Here is a 19,290-nt window from a genome sequence, read left to right as displayed (position 1 = left end):
AACATTGGGGTACTGTCCAATTGCTGGGGAGGGAGAATTGCTTCCTCTACTCCCGGTGGGGATATCTGCTGTTGGGGAAACAGCTCACGCAGATCCTCTCTCAGACTCTCCGGATCCAACTCTTTTTCTGATGCTGGGCAGATGCCAGGGGCACTCTGCCCTGTAGCCAGCGCTTCTGCTGGGGCACCAGATGAGATACTCTGGACTTGCTGCTGATCACCATTTCCCAGCCTTCCAGCGCCTGTCTCAACTCCTCTTTCTGAGACCTTAATGCTTCTCGCTGCCTGGGAAACCTCCGTTGCGTTCCGGCATTCTAGCACTCGCAGTGCCCTCTGTATCATCGCTGCTTCTTCCATTGCGGTAAGGACGGGAAAACGTAGGGTCACCCCTGGCCCCATTTGCTCCTCATCTTTTTGACTGTCTGCAATTTCTCGTGGACAGTCCCAGGCAACGGGAGCCATGCCAGGCTGCTGGTTACCGTCAAACAGTCGCTTGTAGGCAATCTCAAGCTCCCATTCCTGCTCAACCAAGAACTCCAATTCCTCCGGATCACATGCATCTTCGGGGAGGTCAAGCACCTCATCTCGGAAGTCCAGGATGTTTTCCAGCCGCCACTCCTCATCGCTCCCAAAGTCTGGGTCTCCGTACATTTTTTGATGGAGCAGCCCCACGCCGCCGTAGCCAACGCCTTCTGTCGTGCTGCCATCTGCTGTACTTGGCCACAGTTGAGCCGCGAACCACCGGAGGGCTCTGTAGCTGGCGTCCAGCTTCATCTCCTCCTGGACCAATCTTCCGAGCTCCGTCTTCCAATCATCTCGCGGTCGTTCCCTCAGGAACACCTCTCGTGCACGGTACTGCGTCCAGTACATCTCTGAGGAGGAGGGAAGGATCTTCCCCTGCTGGCGCCGCTCGTAGCTTAGCGCCTCATGCCAGAGTTGCCGGCGGATCACATCCTCCCAGCCGAGCATGGTGCGCTCTGTCACTGGTCCCTGATGTTTCTTCCGCATGCCTTGCAGCCTCCTCCCGAACTCCGCTCTCATGCTGGCTGGTCCCCGTATCGCTCCTCGGCAGCTGCCCAGATCTTGAATCCTGGTGGTGGTTTGGATGTCCTGGACTGCAGGAGACGTCCCACTGCTTCCACCACTGTGACGGATCTCAGATACCCCAGGTGGGCACATCCGCCAGACCTGTGTCTCCTGTCCTCCAAACGCACCCACAGCCTGCAACCTCGCCATAACCAGCCCTTAACCCCTCAATCACGAGACAATCCACACAGGTGTTGAGGGTTAAACATCCAGAGCTTAAACTGTTTATTAAATTCCAAGACATACAGTTACACAGAGATAGGGACACTCCCCTTAGCCAACAACCAATGGGAACTGAACATTTGTACATTGAAACAGTCTACAGATAACCTAGTGAGTTTATGGTAAGCAGGCAGCCTCAATACACACCCCCTGCGGAGAGATGTCTGCAGTCCAGGCCATTGTCTATGTGTCATGAATCAACACAATTAGACACAGCAACAAGAGGGGGGGTGGTGGGGGGAGAAGGGTTGTAACATTACATTACATCCATGTCAGCTTGTCCTGGGTCTCCAATATCTTCTGGCCCATAGTCTGTCGGTAGGAGGCACGGACACAGTTCTTTCCAAAACACACAGTGACAGTGGGTTCTGTCACAGCCGGTATCTTGGGAGAGGCCTGGAGACTTCATTGAAGGATGCCCCATACACCGAGAGGCTTGATGAAGGACCAATCCTGGAGAGGACCGAGCTGGAGGCCGGTACCTTGGGAGAGGCCTGGAGACTTCATCGAAGGATGCCCCATACACCGAGAGGCTTGATGAAGGACCAATCCTGGAGAGGACCGAGCTGGAGGCCAGTATCTTGGGAGAGGCCTGGAGACTTCATCGAAGGATGCCCCGTACACCGAGAGGCTTGATGAAGGACCAATCCTGGAGAGGACCGAGCTGGAGGCTGGGCTCTTGGGAGAGGCCTGGAGACTTCATCGAAGGATGCCCCGTACACCGAGAGGCTTGATGAAGGACCAATCCTGGAGAGGACCGAGCTGGAGGCCGGTACCTTGGGAGAGGCCTGAAGACTTCATCGAAGGATGCCCCATACACCGAGAGGGTTGATGAAGGACCAATCCTGGAGAGGACCGAGCTGGAGGCTGGGCTCTTGGGAGAGGCCTGGAGACTTCATCTGAGGATGCCCCGTACACCGAGAGGCTTGATGAAGGACCAATCCTGGAGAGGACCGAGCTGGAGGCTGGTATCTTGGGAGAGGCCTGGAGACTTCATCGAAGGATGCCCCGTACACTGAGAGGCTTGATGAAGGACCAATCCTGGAGAGGACAGAGCTGGAGGCCGGTATCTTGGGAGAGGACTGGAGACTTAATCGAAGGATGCCCCGTACACCGAGAGGCTTGATGAAGGACCAATCCTGGAGAGGACCGAGCTGGAGGCTGGTACCTTGGGAGAGGCCTGGAGACTTCCACGAAGGATGCCCCGTACATCGAGAGGCTTGATGAAGGACCAATCCTGGAGAGGACCAAGCTGGAGGCTGGTATCTTGGGAGAGGCCTGGAGACTTCATCGAAGGACGCCCCGTACACCGAGAGGCTTGATGAAGGACCAATCCTGGAGAGGACCGAGCTGGAGGCCGGTACCTTGGGAGAGGCCTGGAGACTTCATCGAAGGATGCCCCGTACACCGAGAGGCTTGATGAAGGACCAATCCTGAAGAGGACCGAGCTGGAGGCTGGTATCTTGGGAGAGGCCTGGAGACTTCATCGAAGGACGCCCCGTACACCGAGAGGCTTGATGAAGGACCAATCCTGGAGAGGACCGAGCTGGAGGCCGATACCTTGGGAGAGGCCTGGAGACTTCATCGAAGGATGCCCCGTACACCGAGAGGCTTGATGAAGGACCAATCCTGGAGAGGACCGAGCTGGAGGCTGGTATCTTGGGAGAGGCCTGGAGACTTCATCGAAGGATGCCCCATACACCGAGAGGCTTGATGAAGGACCAATCCTGGAGAGGACCGAGCTGGAGGCCGATATCTTGGGAGAGGCCTGGAGAATTCATCGAAGGACGCCCGGTACACCGAGAGGCTTGATGAAGGACCAATCCTGGAGAGGACCGAGCTGGAGGCCGGTACCTTGGGAGAGGCCTGGAGACTTCATCGAAGGATGCCCCGTACACCGAGAGGCTTGATGAAGGACCAATCCTGGAGAGGACCGAGCTGGAGGCCGGTATCTTGGGAGAGGCCTGGAGACTTCATCGAAGGACGCACCGTACACCGAGAGGCTTGATGAAGGACCAATCCTGGAGAGGACCGAGCTGGAGGCCGGTATCTTGGGAGAGGCCGGGAGACTTCATCGAAGGATGCCCCGTACACTGAGAGGCTTGATGAAGGACCAATCCTGGAGAGGACCGAGCTGGAGGCCGGTATCTTGGGAGAGGCCTGGAGACTTCATCGAAGGACGCACCGTACACCGAGAGGCTTGATGAAGGACCAATCCTGGAGAGGACCGAGCTGGAGGCTGGTACCTTGGGAGAGGCCTGGAGACTTCCACGAAAGATGCCCCATACATCGAGAGGCTTGATGAAGGACCAATCCTGGAGAGGACCGAGCTGGAGGCTGGTATCTTGGGAGAGGCCTGGAGACTTCATCGAAGGACGCCCCGTACACCGAGAGGCTTGATGAAGGACCTATCCTGGGGAGGACAGAGCTGGAGGCCGGTATCTTGGGAGAGGCCTGGAGACTTCATCGAAGGATGCCCCGTACACCGAGAGGCTTGATGAAGGACCAATCCTGGAGAGGACCGAGCTGGAGGCCGGTACCTTGGGAGAGGCCTGGAGACTTCATCGAAGGATGCCCGTACACCGAGAGGCTTGATGAAGGACCAATCCTGGAGAGGACCGAGCTGGAGGCCGGTATCTTGGGAGAGGCCTGGAGACTTCATCGAAGGATGCCCCATACACCGAGAGGCTTGATGAAGGACCAATCCTGGAGAGGACCGAGCTGGAGGCCGGTATCTTGGGAGAGGCCTGGAGACTTCATCGAAGGACGCCCCGTACACCGAGAGGCTTGATGAAGGACCAATCCTGGAGAGGACCGAGCTGGAGGCCGGTACCTTGGGAGAGGCCTGGAGACTTCATCGAAGGATGCCCCATACACCGAGAGGCTTGATGAAGGACCAATCCTGGGGAGGACAGAGCTGGAGGCTGGTATCTTGGGGGAGGCCTGGGGACTTCATCGAAGGACGCCCCGTACACTGAGAGGCTTGATGAAGGACCAATCCTGGAGAAGACCGAGCTGGAGGCTGGTATATTGGGAGAGGCCTGGAGACTTCATCGAAGGATGCCCCGTACACCGAGAGGCTTGATGAAGGACCTATCCTGGAGAGGACCGAGCTGGAGGCCGGTATCTTGGGAGAGGCCTGGAGACTTCATCGAAGGACGCCCCGTACACCGAGAGGCTTGATGAAGGACCAATCCTGGAGAGGACCGAGCTGGAGGCTGGTATCTTGGGAGAGGCCTGGAGACTTCATCAAAGGACGCCCCGTACACTGAGAGGCTTGATGAAGGACCAATCCTGGAGAGGACCGAGCTGGAGGCTGGTATCTTGGGAGAGGCCTGGAGACTTCATCGAAGGACGCACCGTACACCGAGAGGCTTGATGAAGGACCTATCCTGGAGAGGACCGAGCTGGAGGCCGGTATCTTGGGAGAGGCCTGGAGACTTCATCGAAGGATGCCCCGTACACCGAGAGGCTTGATGAAGGACCAATCCTGGGGAGGACAGAGCTGGAGGCTGGTATCTTGGGGGAGGCCTGGAGACTTCATCGAAGGATGCCCCGTACACCGAGAGGCTTGATGGTGTCGCCTGTCAGATCTGACCTCTACAAAGTGAATCTGGAGAGATCCGGGTGCTGAACCCTGTGTCGGAAAGAGATCCGGGTGTCGGGGGATTCCGGATCGAAGTGTTTCCTCATAAAGGAAGGTCTGTGGCAGAGACTGGACTTTATTCCGAGTGTCATCCCGGCTGCTAAGCCGGTGGGAGGGACCTATCCGGGGAGCAATACCCACTCTGGCCAGAGGGGCGGCGAGAGTGCTGGATGCAGGAGGAATGTTTCCCATCTGTGATTATGCACCTGAACCTACCTACCTATTTACCCTCCCCCCCCCCCCCCCCCAACTTCTTTGTACTAAGTTCTAGAAATAAATCCTAGAAAAAGACATTGGAATTCTTCAAACTCTCTTATCACCCTGGACAGCGAGAAGATAGAGGTAAAGTCCCGCCCAAAATACTCAGCAGCTCCTTCGGGGGGTTGGGGGGGGGTGCTACCAATACTTATATGATTGGTGGGGAAGCTGTAGAAGGAGGGGCTCCAGTTAGGGGATCTGTGGGAGGGTCTTGGAAGCCCGGATTCGGAGGAGAACGTGCCCCTCCCCCTTCAATGAGTTCCAGGGTTCTTGGGGAATGCGGTTCTTGAGGTTCAGTCATGGCAGCCGGTGGGGTACAAGGCCCTTCTCCAGGCTTTAGATCAGGAAAAAATCTCTACATTTGTAGGGCCCGTCCTCGGTACGGCTCCCATTACTATGGTTGGTACCGGCCTGTGGTTGTGTGTCTCAGAGTCATATATATGTTTGTGGCTGGAGGCCTAAAAAATTCATTGGTTACGTAGGTACAAGTAGTAGATTCCCGCAAGGACCTTGTGACTCCTCGATTTCGGCAGTAGGTACCCCTGGATGTTTATATGTGAACACCCGGCACACACACCAAAAAGTGAACCCCAAAACATGCACAGGGGGTACACATAGTCCTCCTCCAGACCCCAGTCCTGAACCCCGGGGCGTTAGGCTCCAGACGGGGACTGGGCTACTTCACTGGTCCATTTGGCCAAAACTAGATGGACCCCGTTCTCTGGGAGGTCTGCTAAAACAGACTCACCCGAGTACTAGGTGGGGCTCCCCCAAAGGGACACCCCATGACAGATGTGCAACACAGGAATAAAACTTTCCTCTGGTCCCGGCCCAAGAGGGAGGTGAGAACAAAGTGTGAATGGCGGAGTGACCGAGGGGCCCGTAAAAAGTGACACCCAGTGACCCCACTTACAGTGAGAATGATGGCACCCCTGGAATGCCACTCCGGAGGCACATACACCATGGGCTTCTTTCAGGACCCGGCCTTCAGCCAGACCAGTGCAGCTCCGTCCCTATCGGGGGGTAACCCTTCCAGCTTTCTCGGGGAGACCCTTTCCCGGCCCCCCATTCCTTGAGCAGTCCGGTTTCGGTTCCCACCGATAATAACCTTCCAGGTTACCATCACACCAGTGGAGCCACCGTCACCCCAACCCCCCATCATCACCCTAACCCCCCACCGCCACCCCAACCCCCCACCGTCATCCCAACCTACCATCACCCCAACCTACCGCCACCCCAACACCTCACCGCCACCCCAACCCCCCACCGTCACCCTAACCCCCCACCGCCACCCCAACCCCCCACCGCCACCCCAACCCCCCACCGTCACCCCAACCTACCATCACCCCAACCTACGGCCATAGGATTGGGACGTAACACGGCGCCCTGGATGTTTACATGTTGATAAGTTATAATTTGGAAATAAAGGGGCAGCTGTGGCCCTTGTCCTCCATCCTGAGTCCTCTGTGGTTGTTGTAGGACAAGGTCAGTGTGGATTTCGTGGTCGAGCAGTCGGGTAGAAAAGATGATTTTGCTCTCCCGAGTCTTGGAGCCGCCACACCCTCCATGTTTGTCTTCGGGGGTTATATACACTTTAGGTCGGTGCTTTGCTCTCTCCCCCATTCAGCTTGTTGATCCGGTTGGGGCTGTTTGTTTGATTACAGGAACTCCATATCTCTCCCTTCATCAGACACATGGCAATTCATCAAGAGGTTTGTACATAATGTGTCGCAATGTTCCCAGATATCCAGGGGGCTGAGAGCGGGCGAGGGGGTGAGAGCATGGGGGGGGGGGTGAGAGGGTGGGGGATGGGGGGGTGAGAGGGGGGTTAGAGCGGGGAAGGGGTGAGAGCTGGGTATGGGGGGTGAGAGGGTGGGGGATGGGGGGGTGAGAGGGGGGGTAGAGCTGGGGAGGGGGGCTGAGAGCGGGGGAGGGGTGAGAGCTGGGGAGGGGGGGTGAGAGGGCGGTGGAGGGCGGTTAGAGCTGGGGAGGGGGGCTGAGAGTGGGGGAGAGGGGGTGAGAGCGGGGGAGAGGTGAGAGCCGGGGATGGGGGGGTGAGAGGGCGGTTAGAGCTGGGGAGGGGGGCTGAGAGTGGGGGGGAGGGGTGAGAGCTGAGGGTGGGGGAGTGAGAGGGCGGTGGGAGAGGGGGTGAGAGCGGGGGAGGGGGTGAGAGCTGGGGATGGGGGTGAGAGCTGGGGATGGGGGGTGAGAGGGCGGTGGAGGGGGGTTAGAGCTGGGGAGGGGGGCTGAGAGCGGGGGAGAGGGGGTGAGAGGGCGGTGGAGGGGGGTTAGAGCTGGGGAGGGGGGCTGAGAGCGGGGGAGGGGTAAGAGCTGGGGAGGGGGGGTGGGAGGATGAGAGGGTGAGAGCGGGGGATGGGGGGTGAGAGGGCGGTGGAGGGGGGTTAGAGCTGGGGAGGGGGGCTGAGAGCGGGGGAGAGGGGGTGAGAGGGCGGTGGAGGGGGGTTAGAGCTGGAGAGTGGGGGAGTGACAGCTGGGAAGGGGTAAGAGCTGGGGAGGGAGGGGTGAGAGGGTGAGGGGGGTGAGAGCGGGGGATGGGGGGTGAGAGGGTGAGAGCGGGGGATGGGGGGTGAGAGGGCGGTGGAGGGGGGTTAGAGCTGGGGAGGGGGGCTGAGAGCGGGGGAGGGGTAAGAGCTGGGGAGGGGGGGTGGGAGGATGAGAGGGTGAGAGCGGGGGATGGGGGGTGAGAGGGTGAGGCGAGCCAAAGTTATCCCATAATGCAGAATAAAGACTTGAGTGTCTCTTGGCACCGACTAAGAATAATAATATTACACCACACCCCCTCCCCCGCACCGGCCAGAACTTCCAGTAATCGGTTTCGGATGAACGGCTGAGATCTTTATTCGTCACGATCATTGAGACTTTGCTGCGGAAGAAGTCCAACTAAGCGGTTTATTTTTAGTAATGAATAGCGGGGGAAGGGTTAGACGGTGAGACTCCATTAGGAATTTTACCCCCCACTTTAGGTCGGCGCCATAAAGCGTCTCTATTATACAGTCACACAATGTTTGTCAATCAGCTCATGAAAACCAGACGGCCCCTAAATGATTGTCCAAAATTGGCCCTTAAAATGCGGGACCTAAAGCCCAACTCCAGGCAATGTTCCCCGTGCAGAGGAGCTGTGCCAGCACTGACTGGGTTAGCTGGTTGTTTTTTTCTATTGGTGAACACAGAACCTTCCATCCTCTGGAAAACGCCCCTCCCCCACATCCAGCAGGGGACTGATCCTGAGCCTGTCTTTGGGCGCGATGACGTCAGGAATAGTCGACTACACAAGACCGCTGGAGTGGGGGGGGCTGAAGGAATCGGGAGATTAGGGGAGTAGATCTCTGGGATCGGGGGATTAGATCTCTGGGATCAGGGGGTTAGGGGGAGCAGATCTCTAGGATCGGGGGATTAGGGGGAGTAGATCTCTAGGATCGGGGGATTAGGGGATTAGATCTCTGGGATCAGGGGGTTAGGGGGAGCAGATCTCTAGGATCGGGGGATTAGGGGGATTAGATCTCTGGGATCGGGGGTTAGGGGGAGTAGATCTCTAGGATCGGGGGATTAGGGGAGTAGATCTCTGGGATCGGGGGATTAGGGGGATTAGATCTCTGGGATCGGGGGTTAGGGGGAGTAGATCTCTAGGATCGGGGGATTAGGGGGAGTAGATCTCTGGGATCGGGGATTAGGGGGAGCAGATCTCTGGGATCGGGGGATTAGGGGGAGTAGATCTCTGGGATCGGGGATTAGGGGGAGCAGATCTCTGGGATCGGGGGATTAGGGGATTAGATCTCTGGGATCGGGGGTTAGGGGGAGTAGATCTCTAGGATCGGGGGATTAGGGGGAGTAGATCTCTGGGATCGGGGGATTAGGGGGAGTAGATCTCACACTTTCAATGACAATTGCGTGGTCATGCAATAATGTACCTAAACACAATTTTTATAATTTTTTTTAAACTGATGGGTGGCACTGATGGGCGGCACAGATGGGCACAGATGGGCGGCACTGATGGGCGGCACTGATGGGTGGCACTGATGGGCGGCACTGATGGGTGGCACTGATGGGCGGCACTGATGGGTGGCACTGATGGGCGGCACTGATGGGTGGCACAGATGGGCACTGATGGGCGGCACAGATGGGCACTGATGGGCGGCACTGATGGACGGCACAGATGGGTGGCACTGATGGGCGGCACTGATGGGTGGCACTGATGGGTGGCACAGATGGGCACTGATGGGCGGCACTGATGGGCGGCACTGATGGGCGGCACTGATGGGCGGCACTGATGGGTGGCACTGATGGGCGGCACTGATGGGCGGCACTGATGGGTGGCACTGATGGGTGGCACAGATGGGCCAGATCCCCAGAGGATCCAGCGGATCCCTTTCACATCTCTAATCATCACCAATAACCAGCCGGATGGTTCTACCAAACTGGTGATCAGCGCACCTGCTCGTTTTTCTTTTGTGTGTATTTTTTGCCTTTATTAGCTTTGTTGTCCTTCTTTGTACTCTCTCCATTTCCAGTACATCCTTCCTGAGGACTGGACGGCATACTCCAGGTGCGGCCGGACCAGAGTCTTGTAGAGGGAGAATTATCCTTTTATCTCTGGAGTTCATCCCCTTGGCATTGCATGAAATTCTTGTCTATAGTCCTTTATCATCCCATCCAGTAGTTTACATACCATTGATGTTAGGCTGACTGATCTTTAGTTTCCAGGGATAAATCTCGATACAAGAATATGGGTCAGCGTTGGCGAGAGTGCCGACAACAATCTCCTCCCTGTCTTGAGCACATGCCTAATGAAGGGCTGCTTGGTAATCTTCCGTTATGATCGGTACCCACTTGTGTCTTCTCACCCTTTTACTTCCTTGTACTGATTTCTTCACACCCCAATGTACCTTAGTGACCTGCACTGTAGGAAGGTGCCAGTTACTTGCATTCCACCCCTTTAGTAACTTCAGACCAGACAGGAACAAGGTTCCAAAGGCTTTACTTGGAAAAGTACCAAATGTTACAAAGTCCAAATGCAAGAACAAGAATTCTTCCTAATTCAGGCTATTTGCTGCCCCGGCATACCTGCAAAGGTAAAGTCCACATATAATCAGGGACTCCAAAAGTGGCATTTGCCAGTGCTGGAGTCTTCGGGGTCCTGATGGTAATAGCAGCAGGCAACATTCTTCTTCTCCTCATGGGGGAAGCTCTTGGATTCTCTCCCCTTCGGGCTCTGAGTCTCTGTGCTCAGGGGTTCTCTCCTCTTCGGCCCCCCGGACCACTGTCCCCCTTTTATATCATACGATCAGTGGGTCAGACTCAAGGATAACCCACCAAAACCAAAGAACCAGAAGAGGCATTAACCCTTTCCCTCCAGGGCAGCCCCTAACTGGCATCATTTCCACCCGCTTACAGGTCACCATAACATTTGACTATTTGTTCCTTTTTGGTATTTGGTACAAGACCCTCAGCAAGAATCTCGGTGAGAAGAGACGACTGCCGGATCGATTATTATTCACAAATGGAAGAAATACAAAATCTCCATCGATCGTCCTCCTCGGTCTGGAGCTCCATGGAAGATTTCTCCTGAGGATGGTCATGAGAAAAGTGAGGGATCCGCCCAGAACTAAATGGGAGGAGCTTGTGAAGGATCTCAGTTGGGACCCCAGTCACCAAACACACCATTGGGGACACAATACACCGCCATGGATTGGAATCCTGCAGCCCCCGCCCCCCCCCTCAGGAAGACACAAGTACAGAACGTCTGAAGACCCCCAATGATCATCTAAATGATTCAGAGAAGATCGGGGGAAAGTTCTGAGGTCAGAGAAGATCGGGAGAAAGTTCTAAGGTCAGAGAAGATCGGGAGAAAGTTCTGAGGTCAGAGAAGATCGGGAGAAAGTTCTGAGGTCAGAGAAGATCGGGAGAAAGTTCTGAGGTCAGAGAAGATCGGGAGAAAGTTCTGAGGTCAGAGAAGATCGGGAGAATGTTCTGAGGTCAGAGAAGATCGGGAGAAAGTTCTGAGGGCAGAGAAGATCGGGAGAAAGTTCTGAGGTCAGAGAAGATCGGGAGAAAGTTCTGAGGTCAGAGAAGATCGGGAGAAAGTTTTGAGGTCAGAGAAGATCGGGAGAAAGTTCTGAGGTCAGAGAAGATCGGGAGAAAGTTCTGAGGTCAGAGAAGATCGGGAGAAAGTTCTGAGGTCAGAGAAGATCGGGAGAAAGTTCTGAGATCAGAGAAGATCGGGAGAAAGTTCTGAGGTCAGAGAAGATCGGGAGAAAGTTCTGAGGTCAGAGAAGATCGGGAGAAAGTTCTGAGGTCAAAGAAGATCGGGGGAAAGTTCTGAGGTCAGAGAAGATCGGGAGAAAGTTCTGAGGTCAGAGAAGATCGGGAGAAAGTTCTGAGGTCAGAGAAGATCGGGAGAAAGTTCTGAGGTCAGAGAAGATCGGGAGAAAGTTCTGAGGTCAGAGAAGATCGGGGGAAAGTTCTGAGGTCAGAGAAGATCGGGAGAAAGTTCTGAGGTCAGAGAAGATCGGGAGGAAGTTCTGAGGTCAGAGAAGATCGGGAGAAAGTTCTGAGGTCAGAGAAGAAGCCGAAGAACTCCATCCCTACAGTCACACGGGGGAGACATGAGGATTTGGGGGGTTCCTCTGATAAAGGCCCAGGCCGACCGACTTTGCCGCATTGAGGGGCCAATGGGTGGGTCGGTACGGTTTTGTCATGGTTCTGGAGCGGGGTCACCCTGCGTAGTCGGTACGGTTCTGGAGCGGGGTCACCCTGCGTAGTCGGTACGGTTCTGGAGCGGGGTCACCCTGTGTAGTCGGTACGGTTCTGGAGCGGGGTCACCCTGCGTAGTCGGTACGGTTTTGGAGCGGGGTCACCCTGCGTAGTCGGTACGGTTCTGGAGCGGGGTCACCCTGCGTAGTCGGTACGGTTCTGGAGCGGGGTCACCCTGCGTAGTCGGTACGGTTCTGGAGCGGGGTCACCCTGTGTAGTCGGTACGGTTCTGGAGCGGGGTCACCCTGTGTAGTCGGTACGGTTCTGTCATATCATTTTATATACAGAATCCATTACATTGTTATAAAGTGACAGTCGCAGCGATTTCATGTGATTGAGTCCAATGCTGACAATAGAATACAATGTAACATTCTGAGAGGAAATACAATGTAACATTCTGAGAGGAAATACAATGTAACATTCTGAGAGGAAATACAATGTAACATTCTGAGAGGAAATACAATGTAACATTCTGAGAAGAAATACAATGTAACATTCTGAGAGGAAAAGCTGGAAATGGAAGATGATTTCTGATGGAAAATCTCAAACATTTGAAAGGATTGAAGGTTCCAGGTGAGCATTATTCCTGCCTATGGTGCAGGTGAATGTATGGAGATCGGGTGAATGTATGGAGATCAGGTGAATGTATGGAGATCGGGTGAATGTATGGAGATCAGGTGAATGTATGGGGATCGGGTGAATGTATGGAGATCGGGTGAATGTATGGAGATCGGGTGAATGTATGGAGATCGGGTGAATGTATGGAGATCGGGTGAATGTATGGAGATCAGGTGAATGTATGGGGATCGGGTGAATGTATGGAGATCGGGTGAATGTATGGAGATCAGGTGAATGTATGGAGATCGGGTGAATGTATGGAGATCAGGTGAATGTATGGGGATCGGGTGAATGTATGGAGATCGGGTGAATGTATGGAGATCGGGTGAATGTATGGAGATCGGGTGAATGTATGGAGATCGGGTGAATGTATGGAGATCAGGTGAATGTATGGGGATCGGGTGAATGTATGGAGATCGGGTGAATGTATGGAGATCAGGTGAATGTATGGAGATCGGGTGAATGTATGGAGATCAGGTGAATGTATGGGGATCGGGTGAATGTATGGAGATCGGGTGAATGTATGGAGATCGGGTGAATGTATGGAGATCGGGTGAATGTATGGAGATCGGGTGAATGTATGGAGATCAGGTGAATGTATGGGGATCGGGTGAATGTATGGAGATCGGGTGAATGTATGGAGATCGGGTGAATGTATGGGGATCGGGTGAATGTATGGAGATCGGGTGAATGTATGGAGATTGGGTGAATGTATGGAGATCGGGTGAATGTATGGAGATCAGGTGAATGTATGGGGATCGGGTGAATGTATGGAGATCAGGTGAATGTATGAAGATCTAGGTGTATGTATGGAGATCGGGTGAATGTATGGAGATCGGGTGAATGTATGGAGATCGGGTGAATGTATGGAGATCGGGTGAATGTATGGAGATCGGGTGAATGTATGGAGATCAGGTGAATGTATCAAGATCGGGTAAATGTATGGAGATCAGGTAAATGTATGGAGATCGGGTGAATGTATGAAGATCAGGTAAATGTATGGAGATCAGGTGAATGTATGAAGATCAGGTAAATGTATGGAGATCGGGTGAATGTATGGAGATCAGGTGAATGTATGGGGATCGGGTGAATGTATGGAGATCGGGTGAATGTATGGAGATTGGGTGAATGTATGGAGATCGGGTGAATGTATGAAGATCGGGTGAATGTATGGAGATCGGGTGAATGTATGGAGATCAGGTGAATGTATGGGGATCGGGTGAATGTATGGAGATCAGGTAAATGTATGGAGATCGGGTGAATGTATGGAGATCAGGTGAATATATGGAGATCGGGTGAATGTATGAAGATCGGGTGAATGTATGGAGATCAGGTGAATGTATGGAATAGGGACTTTCCATCCCTGTTGGGTAGAAGACGGGGGATTTTGGGACTTTGAATGAGATGCGTTTTAAGCAATAAGTATAAATAAAGTTGTATACGTGACAATCAGACTTACCACCCAAACAGCAAACCAAATTCACCCGTCTAACAGTGTGCATTAAAAGCAGAGGATTGGTGGCAGAGGATTGGTGGCAGAGGATTGGTGGCAGAGGATTGGTGGCAGAGGATTGGCTGCAGAGGATTGGCTGCAGAGGATTGGTGGCAGGGGATTGGCGGCAGAGGATTGGTGGCAGAGGATTGGCTGCAGAGGATTGGCGGCAGAGGATTGGCGGCAGAGGATTGGCTGCAGAGGATTGGCGGCAGAGGATTGGCGGCAGAGGATTGGCGGCAGAGGATTGGCGGCAGAGGATCGGCTGCAGAGGATTGGCGGCAGAGGATTGGTGGCAGAGGATCGGCTGCAGAGGATCGGTGGCAGAGGATTGGTGGCAGAGGATTGGTGGCAGAGGATTGGCGGAAGAGGATTGGTGGCAGAGGATTGGTGGCAGAGGATTGGTGGCAGAGGATCGGCTGCAGAGGATTGGTGGCAGAGGATTGGTGGCAGAGGATTGGTGGCAGAGGATTGGCGGCAGAGGATTGGTTGCACGCATTTGCAAATACATGATTAAGCTGCCGGCCTCCCCATGGCTCTCTGTGTTCTGCAGTCCTAACTAAACTTTTAACCACTTCTAGACCGCCGCATGTATATACAGTGAGGAAAATAAGTATTTGAACCCCCTGCTATTCTGCAAGTTCTCCCACTTGGAAATCATGGAGGGGTGTGACATTGTCATGGTAGGTGCATGTCCACTGTGAGAGACATAATCAGAAATCACAATGTATGATAACTATTTATTTGTATGATACAGCTGCAAATAAGTATTTGAACCCCTGTCTATCAGCTAGAATTCTGACCCTCAAAGACCTGTTAGTCTGCCTTGTCCACCTCCACTCCATTTATTCTCCTAAATTAGATGCACCTGTTTGAGGTCATTAGCTGCATAAAGACACCTGTCCACCCCATACAATCAGTAAGAATCCAACTACTAACATGGCCAAGACCAAAGAGCTGTCCAAAGACACTAGAGACAAAATTGTACACCTCCACAAGGCTGGAAAGGGCTACGGGGAAATTGGTGAAAAAAGGTCCACTGTTGGAGCAATCATTAGAAAATGGAAGAAGCTAAACATGACTGTCAATCTCCCTCGGACTGGGGCTCCATGCAAAATCTCACCTGGTGGGGTCTCAATGATCCTAAGAAAGGTGAGAAATCAGCCCAGGACTACACGGGAGGAGCTGGTCAATGACCTGAAAAGAGCTGGGACCACCGTTTCCAAGGTTACTGTTGGTAATACACTGAGGCCCCATACTCACGACCAAACATGTATGTCACAGCCCCACCTATGATTGGTATAGGGGGGTGTCACTGTCCCCACCTATGATTGGTATAGGGGGGTGTCACTGTCCCCACCTATGATTGGTATAGGGGGGTGTCACTGCCCCACCTATGATTGGTATAGTAGTAAAGAGCACTGGAAAAAAAACGCATAAATGTATAAGGGTATCACAAACCTTGGCGAGGCCGGCAGCTTAACCGTGTATTTGCAAATGCGTGCGACCGATCCTCTGCCACCAATCTTCTGCCACCAATCCTCTGCCACTGATCCTCTGCCACCGATCCTCTGCCACCGATCCTCTGCCACCGATCCTCTGCCACCAATCCTCTGCCACCGATCCTCTGCCACCGATCCTCTGCCACCGATCCTCTGCCACCAATCCTCTGCCACCAATCTTCTGCCACCAATCCTCTGCCACCAATCCCCTGCCACCAATCCCCTGCCACCAATCCTCTGCCACCAATCCTCTGCCACCAATCCCCTGCCACCAATCCTCTGCCACCAATCCCCTGCCACCAATCCTCTGCCACCAATCCTCTGCCACCAATCCCCTGCCACCAATCCTCTGCCACCAATCCCCTGCCACCAATCCCCTGCCACCAATCCTCTGCCACCAATCCCCTGCCACCAATCCTCTGCCACCAATCCTCTGCCGCCAATCCTCTGCCGCCAATCCTCTGCCACCAATCCCCTGCCACCAATCCCCTGCCACCAATCCTCTGCTTTTAATGCACACAGTTAGACGGGTGAATTTGGTTTGCTGTTTGGGTGGTAAGTCTGATTGTCACGTATACAACTTTATTTATACTTATTGCTTAAAACGCATCTCATTCAAAGTCCCAAAATCCCCCGTCTTCTACTCTGTTGTATGTATGGAGGTCAGGTGAATGTATGGAGGTCCAGGTGAGTGTATGGAGGTCAGGTGAATGTATGGAGGTCCAGGTGAGTGTATGGAGGTCCAGGTGAATGTATGGAGGTGCAGGTGTATGTACGGAGGTGCAGGTGAATGTATGGAGGTCAGGTGAATGTATGGAGGTGCAGGTGTATGTACGGAGGTGCAGGTGTATGTACGGAGATCAGGTGAATGTACGGAGGTCCAGGTGAGTGTATGGAGGTCAGGTGAATGTATGGAGGTGCAGGTGTATGTATGGAGATCAGGTGAATGTATGGAGATCAGGTGAATGTACGGAGGTCCAGGTGAGTGTATGGAGGTCAGGTGAATGTACGGAGATCTAGGTGTATGTACGGAGGTGCAGGTGTATGTACGGAGGTGCAGGTGAGTGTATGGAGGTCAGGTGTATGTACGGAGGTGCAGGTGTATGTACGGAGGTGCAGGTGTATGTACGGAGATCTAGGTGTATGTATGGAGGTGCAGGTGAATGTATGGAGATCAGGTGAATGTATGGAGATCAGGTGAATGTATGGAGGTCAGGTGAGTGTATGGAGGTCAGGTGAATGTATGGAGGTCCAGGTGAGTGTATGGAGGTCAGGTGAATGTATGGAGATCAGGTGAATGTACGGAGGTGCAGGTGTATGTATGGAGATCTAGGTGTATGTATGGAGGTGCAGGTGAATGTATGGAGGTGCAGGTGAATGTATGGAGGTCCAGGTGTTTGTACGGAGGTGCAGGTGTATGTACGGAGGTGCAGGTGTATGTACGGAGGTCCAGGTGAATGATGGAGGTCCAGGTGAATGTATGGAGGTCCAGGTGAATGTATGGAGGTCCAGGTGAGTGTATGGAGGTGCAGGTGTATGTACGGAGGTGCAGGTGTATGTACGGAGGTCCAGGTGTATGTACGGAGGTCCAGGTGAATGATGGAGGTCCAGGTGAATGTATGGAGGTGCAGGTGAATGTATGGAGGTCCAGGTGTTTGTACGGAGGTGCAGGTGTATGTACGGAGGTCCAGGTGTATGTACGGAGGTCCAGGTGAATGATGGAGGTCCAGGTGAATGTATGGAGGTGCAGGTGAATGTATGGAGGTCAGGTGAATGTATGGAGATCAGGTGAATGTATGGAGAAGATGCTCACCTGGGTTCCTTGGTATCCTGAGCCTGGGAGTCTTCTGAATCCATCATTGGCCAGTAATCTCGGGGACCTCTCGGGTCATGGATGGTTCTCCCGGGTTCTCGGTATCCTGACTTGTTGTGCACCTCGCAGCGTCTCCCTTCCTCTCACCTCGCAGCGTCTCCCTTCCTCTCACCTCGCAGCGTCTCCCTTCCTCTCGCCTCGCTGCTCCCTCCCCTTCCTTGTGCTTTGGCTGGACCAAGGGGAGGCTGAACTGGTTTTTTTCCAGATGAATCTGGCAGCCAGGTACCTGTCATCTTATCCCTCCCTCTCACCTGGGAGAACGGCTTCACCTCTCTGATCATAAAAACAGGTGAAGTCACAGCTTAGGGCAGAGCTGCGTTCAGAGAAGTGAGTAAGGGAAGTGCAATCATTAGTGTCAGGAGACATGAGATGCATGGAATTCACCCACATTGTCATCATCAGTGGAGTCCAATGGTCCGGTGTCCCCCATGGCAGTCCGGTGTCCCCCATGGCAGTCTGGTGTCCCCCATGGCAGTCCGGTGTCCCCCATCGCAGTCCGGTGTCCCCCATCGCAGTCTGGTGTCCCCCATGGCAGTCTGGTGTCCCCCATCGCAGTCCGGTGTCCCCATCGCAGTCTGGTGTCCCCCATGGCAGTCCGGTGTCCCCCATCGCAGTCTGGTGTCCCCCATGGCAGTCCGGTGTCCCCCATCGCAGTCCGGTGTCCCCCATCGCAGTCCGGTGTCCCCCATGGCAGTCCGGTGTCCCCCATGTCAGTCCGGTGTCCCCCATGGCAGTCTGGTGTCCCCCATGGCAGTCTGGTGTCCCCCATCACAGTCCAGTGTCCCCCATGGCAGTCCGGTGTCCCCATCACAGTCCGGTGTCCCCCATGGCAGTCCGGTGTCCCCCATCACAGTCCAGTGTCCCCCATGGCAGTCCGGTGTCCCCCATGGCAGTCCGGTGTCCCCCATGGCAGTCCGGTGTCCCCTATCGCAGTCCGGTGTCCCCCATGGCAGTCCGGTGTCCCCCATCGCAGTCTGGTGTCCCCTATCGCAGTCTGGTGTCCCCTATCGCAGTCTGGTGTCCCCCATCGCAGTCCGGTGTCCCCCATCGCTGGAGAAAGACGCCCCCATATTGTGATGTGGAATTGGTTTCATCTCCCTTATTGGCTACAATTGGCCACCTGCTGGGCGTTTTGTATATTTGTGAATTCTTGGAATTTGATGAAAAATATGGACTTTTGGAATTTTCTCTAATTAGGAAGAAACGTTCGGCTCCAATGACGATGTCCTCATCTGCTTTTTGGACCAACTCATGTAATATAAGTAAAAATGTTCCTAATAGATCCTAGTTGTTGTTTTTTGTGGGGGAGGGGGGCATGTGACCTTTTGGTCAGGTTCTCCCCCTCCCATGGGATCTCTCTTTGGAGGAGATCTACTTAGTGCTTCAGCAGGTCTCCTGAGAAAAAGGTCGGTCTGGGTGGACCACAAATACCTCAGTCCCTATCAGGAGTCTTGTCCCCTGGGGGCCCGGTGTCCCCCTATCAGGAGTCTTGTCCCCGCGGGTCCGGTGTCCCCCTATCAGGAGTCTTGTCCCCGCGGGTCCGGTGTCCCCCTATCAGGAGTCTTGTCCCCTGGGGGCCCGGTGTCCCCCTATCAGGAGTCTTGTCCCCGCGGGTCCGGTGTCCCCCTATCAGGAGTCTTGTCCCCTGGGGGCCCGGTGTCCCCCTATCAGGAGTCTTGTCCCCGGGGGTCCGGTGTCCCCTCGGGGCCCGGGTTCTTTCTCTTTGGAGGAGATCTACTTAGTGCTTCAGCAGGTCTCCTGAGAAAGAGGTTGGTCTGGTTTCGGCTGGGTGGACCACAAATATCTCAGTCCCTATCAGGAGT

At 54.3% G+C, this 19,290-nt stretch overlaps 1 protein-coding gene across 3 annotated transcripts in view; it reads right to left on the bottom strand.

Moving 5' to 3' along the window:
- Positions 1 to 17,715, bottom strand: part of LOC120921894 (amiloride-sensitive sodium channel subunit alpha-like) — a 119,660-nt gene extending 101,945 nt beyond the window's left edge. Inside the window, exon 1 of one of the 3 annotated variants that reach the window (XM_040334393.1) lies at positions 17,555 to 17,715. In XM_040334393.1, the coding sequence (XP_040190327.1) occupies positions 17,555 to 17,700 (146 nt within the window). In that variant the 5' untranslated portion in view covers positions 17,701 to 17,715. Of the gene's footprint in view, positions 1 to 17,407 lie in introns of all 3 variants that reach the window. The other 2 variants (XM_040334395.1, XM_040334394.1) reach the window with 2 other exon arrangements.
- Positions 17,716 to 19,290: the final 1,575 nt, after the last annotated feature.

This window comes from Rana temporaria, assembly GCF_905171775.1.
Source record: "Rana temporaria chromosome 8 unlocalized genomic scaffold, aRanTem1.1 chr8y, whole genome shotgun sequence".
NCBI classification, from domain to species: Eukaryota; Metazoa; Chordata; class Amphibia; order Anura; family Ranidae; genus Rana; species Rana temporaria.
This window is presented reverse-complemented; position numbering and strand designations above follow the sequence as displayed.